The sequence below is a fragment of the Arabidopsis lyrata genome, assembly GCF_000004255.2.
Source record: "Arabidopsis lyrata subsp. lyrata unplaced genomic scaffold ARALYscaffold_4, whole genome shotgun sequence".
Taxonomy (NCBI): domain Eukaryota; kingdom Viridiplantae; phylum Streptophyta; class Magnoliopsida; order Brassicales; family Brassicaceae; genus Arabidopsis; species Arabidopsis lyrata.
In genome coordinates, this window is record NW_003302552.1 from 18,573,567 (window position 1) to 18,576,211 (window position 2,645).

The 2,645-nt window shown below is 34.0% G+C and overlaps 1 protein-coding gene, 1 long non-coding RNA gene and 1 pseudogene across 3 annotated transcripts in view; 1 reads left to right on the top strand and 2 right to left on the bottom strand.

Moving 5' to 3' along the window:
• The window catches only part of LOC9317646, a 2,502-nt pseudogene extending 2,288 nt beyond the window's left edge, over nucleotides 1-214 (bottom strand).
• A 5-nt stretch (nucleotides 215-219) lies between these two features.
• LOC9317647 lies at nucleotides 220-1,398 on the top strand. Of its 2 annotated transcripts, XR_002332884.1 has the most exons (3): nucleotides 228-635; nucleotides 816-947; nucleotides 1,050-1,398. It is a non-coding gene; the product is annotated as an uncharacterized LOC9317647 (long non-coding RNA). The 2 variants fall into 2 exon arrangements; XR_002332883.1 differs by having other exon boundaries at nucleotides 220-635; nucleotides 816-1,398.
• Nucleotides 1,356-2,645, bottom strand: part of LOC9315803 — a 2,476-nt gene continuing 1,186 nt past the window's right edge. Inside the window, exons 5-7 of the mRNA XM_021029863.1 lie at nucleotides 2,295-2,348; nucleotides 1,990-2,139; nucleotides 1,356-1,751 (exon numbers count right to left, since the gene is read on the bottom strand). Coding sequence (XP_020885522.1) covers nucleotides 1,380-1,751; nucleotides 1,990-2,139; nucleotides 2,295-2,348 — 576 coding nt within the window. The 3' untranslated portion in view covers nucleotides 1,356-1,379. The remainder of the gene's footprint in view (nucleotides 1,752-1,989; nucleotides 2,140-2,294; nucleotides 2,349-2,645) is intronic.

Here is a 2,645-nt window from a genome sequence, read left to right on the forward strand (position 1 = left end):
CAGTCTGTGTCTGATCAGCAGTACCAACATCTGGAATGTTGGTGGGTAAACTCTGCTCAACTAGATAATTATAGTAAGCTATAAAACTAGTGACAATATAGTATAAGAGAAAACCTAAAACTAAGCTACAGGCTATAGCCAGAGTAGCCCAACCAAACAACACCAGTGTTCTGTTCAGGTCAGTTGATTTGTCCTTAGGTGTCACTGAATCCATGACAAAAACGTAAAGGTGTCTTAGAGAGGAAGAAGAAAGCTTTGAGATTTTTTGAAGAACCTGCCCTGTTGTTCTTTTCCACGTCGCTGCTGCGACTCAAACCTTTCTTTTTTTTTTCGTCAGCTGCGACTCAACCTTTTAGAAGATTTGAGTTCTCATCTTTTGTTTAGGTAGGTTACAGAGTAGTGCCGGCGAAACGTTGGAAAGGTGTGCAATTGCAGATATCTAAAGAACCCGGCGAATTCAACTCTACGTGGACAAGGGAAAGATGGTTTTTTTTCTTAAAGTCTCATTATATTGAGAGAAAGAACAAAACAAAAGAAAAGGAGACTCTCTTAGTGAAATGGTTCGCTGGTAAGACGTCCGACTAAAAGAAAGGACTAAACGTTTCCCGTTCGGCGACCTCTTTCACCATCGCAAAGTGAGCTTACCAATCACGCATTTCTCTTTTTCGCCTTCCAATTTAATTTCTTGTTATTCCTCAAATCATTCAGATCTGACTTCGTTGTCAGCGATTTTGCTAGTTTGGATGAGATAAAGTTTGGATTTTTTTTGGTTTTGTTTTTAATCCAAAAACTGATACGTTTGGAAGCTGGATCAGGTAGGTATGGAAGACGACGCTTTAGCTTCCGCCGATGAAAATCATATCGGAGATGGTGACGTTCCTCCAATTACCGGAGGTCCAGATGTCGATGAGTCGCAATCATCTCATCAGATCAATGTCGTCGCAACTGTGAGTTCGTTATATCTCTAAGATTGATTGGAACATTGCTACATTAGATTGATTCTCTTGGTTGATGATAGGAAATTGAGGTAAATTTGATTCATTCCGTAGTTTATAATGTCGATGAGGAAAGGCAGAGTCTTTCGAATCAAAATAACACTGAGCTCCTGATTTTGATGATGATAAAATATCAATTTTATGGATTGATGAGACGTGACTTCTCCAAGAGCAATTGAGGATCGAATGCTGAATCCGTTTGAGCCTCCATCGACAAGTTTCTGAATTGGGTTTCACCAGTCGAGCATTGAGGATGGGAAGAGAGAAGAAGAAGGAAGATGAGCAATTGCGCATATCTTAAAATACACAACATGGATATAGTTTAGTCAATTTTTATTTCTCTTGCAAATTTGATATAGTTTTGGTTGATACATATTTGATTCATTAAGTACCACAATTTCCACCTGGTCCTCCAAAGGAGAAGGATACCCCATTCGACTTGCTATAACCCCAATACGTTAGTCTATAACATTGGTAAGAATCTGCATAAAGTCTTGTTTTCTTATCTTCAATATCGATGCTTTGATAGTTCGAATTCTTAACTTTGACAAATGAAAAATGTGAACTTTTATGATAGTCGATAACTGGAAAATGGCCATTTCCCATTGGAGGACTAATTCCCTCCGGAGATGGAAATGTATTTCCTCCAAAACGTACCAAAGAAACTCCTTTATTTAAGTGAGTAAATAACTCTTTAGGCCAGTAACCAATAACTTGGTCATTTAATTTTAGTACCCAATTTCCACTGAAACCATCCTGAATAATATTAAAATAGATAATAAAATAAAAACGTAAAAAATTTATAAAAAAATTTGTAAGTATATATGTGGTTTGAAGAAGAAACACTGAAGGAATCTTTAAAACTCCAATAAATTCTAATGAGAATGGATTCAAGTAATTCAAAACCTAAATTAAAATTTTAAAATTATGATCTATATTATAAGAAATAGAAATTCTAGTATTCTCATTAAATATAAAGTAGATAAAGTATTACCTGAAAAACTTGCGGTTTAGTAAAAACTGTTTCTTTACCACCATAAACAGAAGAATCATTAAACGTTGTTCCTATCAAGGGAACTCGAGAAACAGTAATGAAGCCAGGACATTTTGTATTATAGCATCCAGTTCTTTTATAGCCATCTGCCTAATGAATTAAAAAGGTAAAATATATTATGCAAGAAGAAAGGAAAAAATGGTCTGATTTTAATTTTATTGTCACGGTTCTTAACAATAAAATGAAAATGAACTGTTGTATTTATTGCCATGTATACAGAACCATAATTGAGAAAATTTACTCACAGTCCAATATATTGTAAACCGCGTGAAAGTGTCGCCATATAATCTTGGATGTACCTGTATTAAATAAAATTCATAAAAACACTTGAGATATATTTGAATATAAGTATTAAATTAATAACATGTTTGTTTGAAAAAAACATTAATCTTTATGTGTGTATATTTTTTTTTTTGATAACAAAGGGATCTGAGCATGTGGAATGATAATATTTTTTCTTGTCAAATGCATCAGCACTTGTACGAGAATATTCAAATTTTAGTCCCTCGATATTTCAAGATGAGTTTTCTAACCACTAAACCACCATAAATTAGTTATCCTTTTCGTATTAATGAATAGTTATTATATAGTTTTAA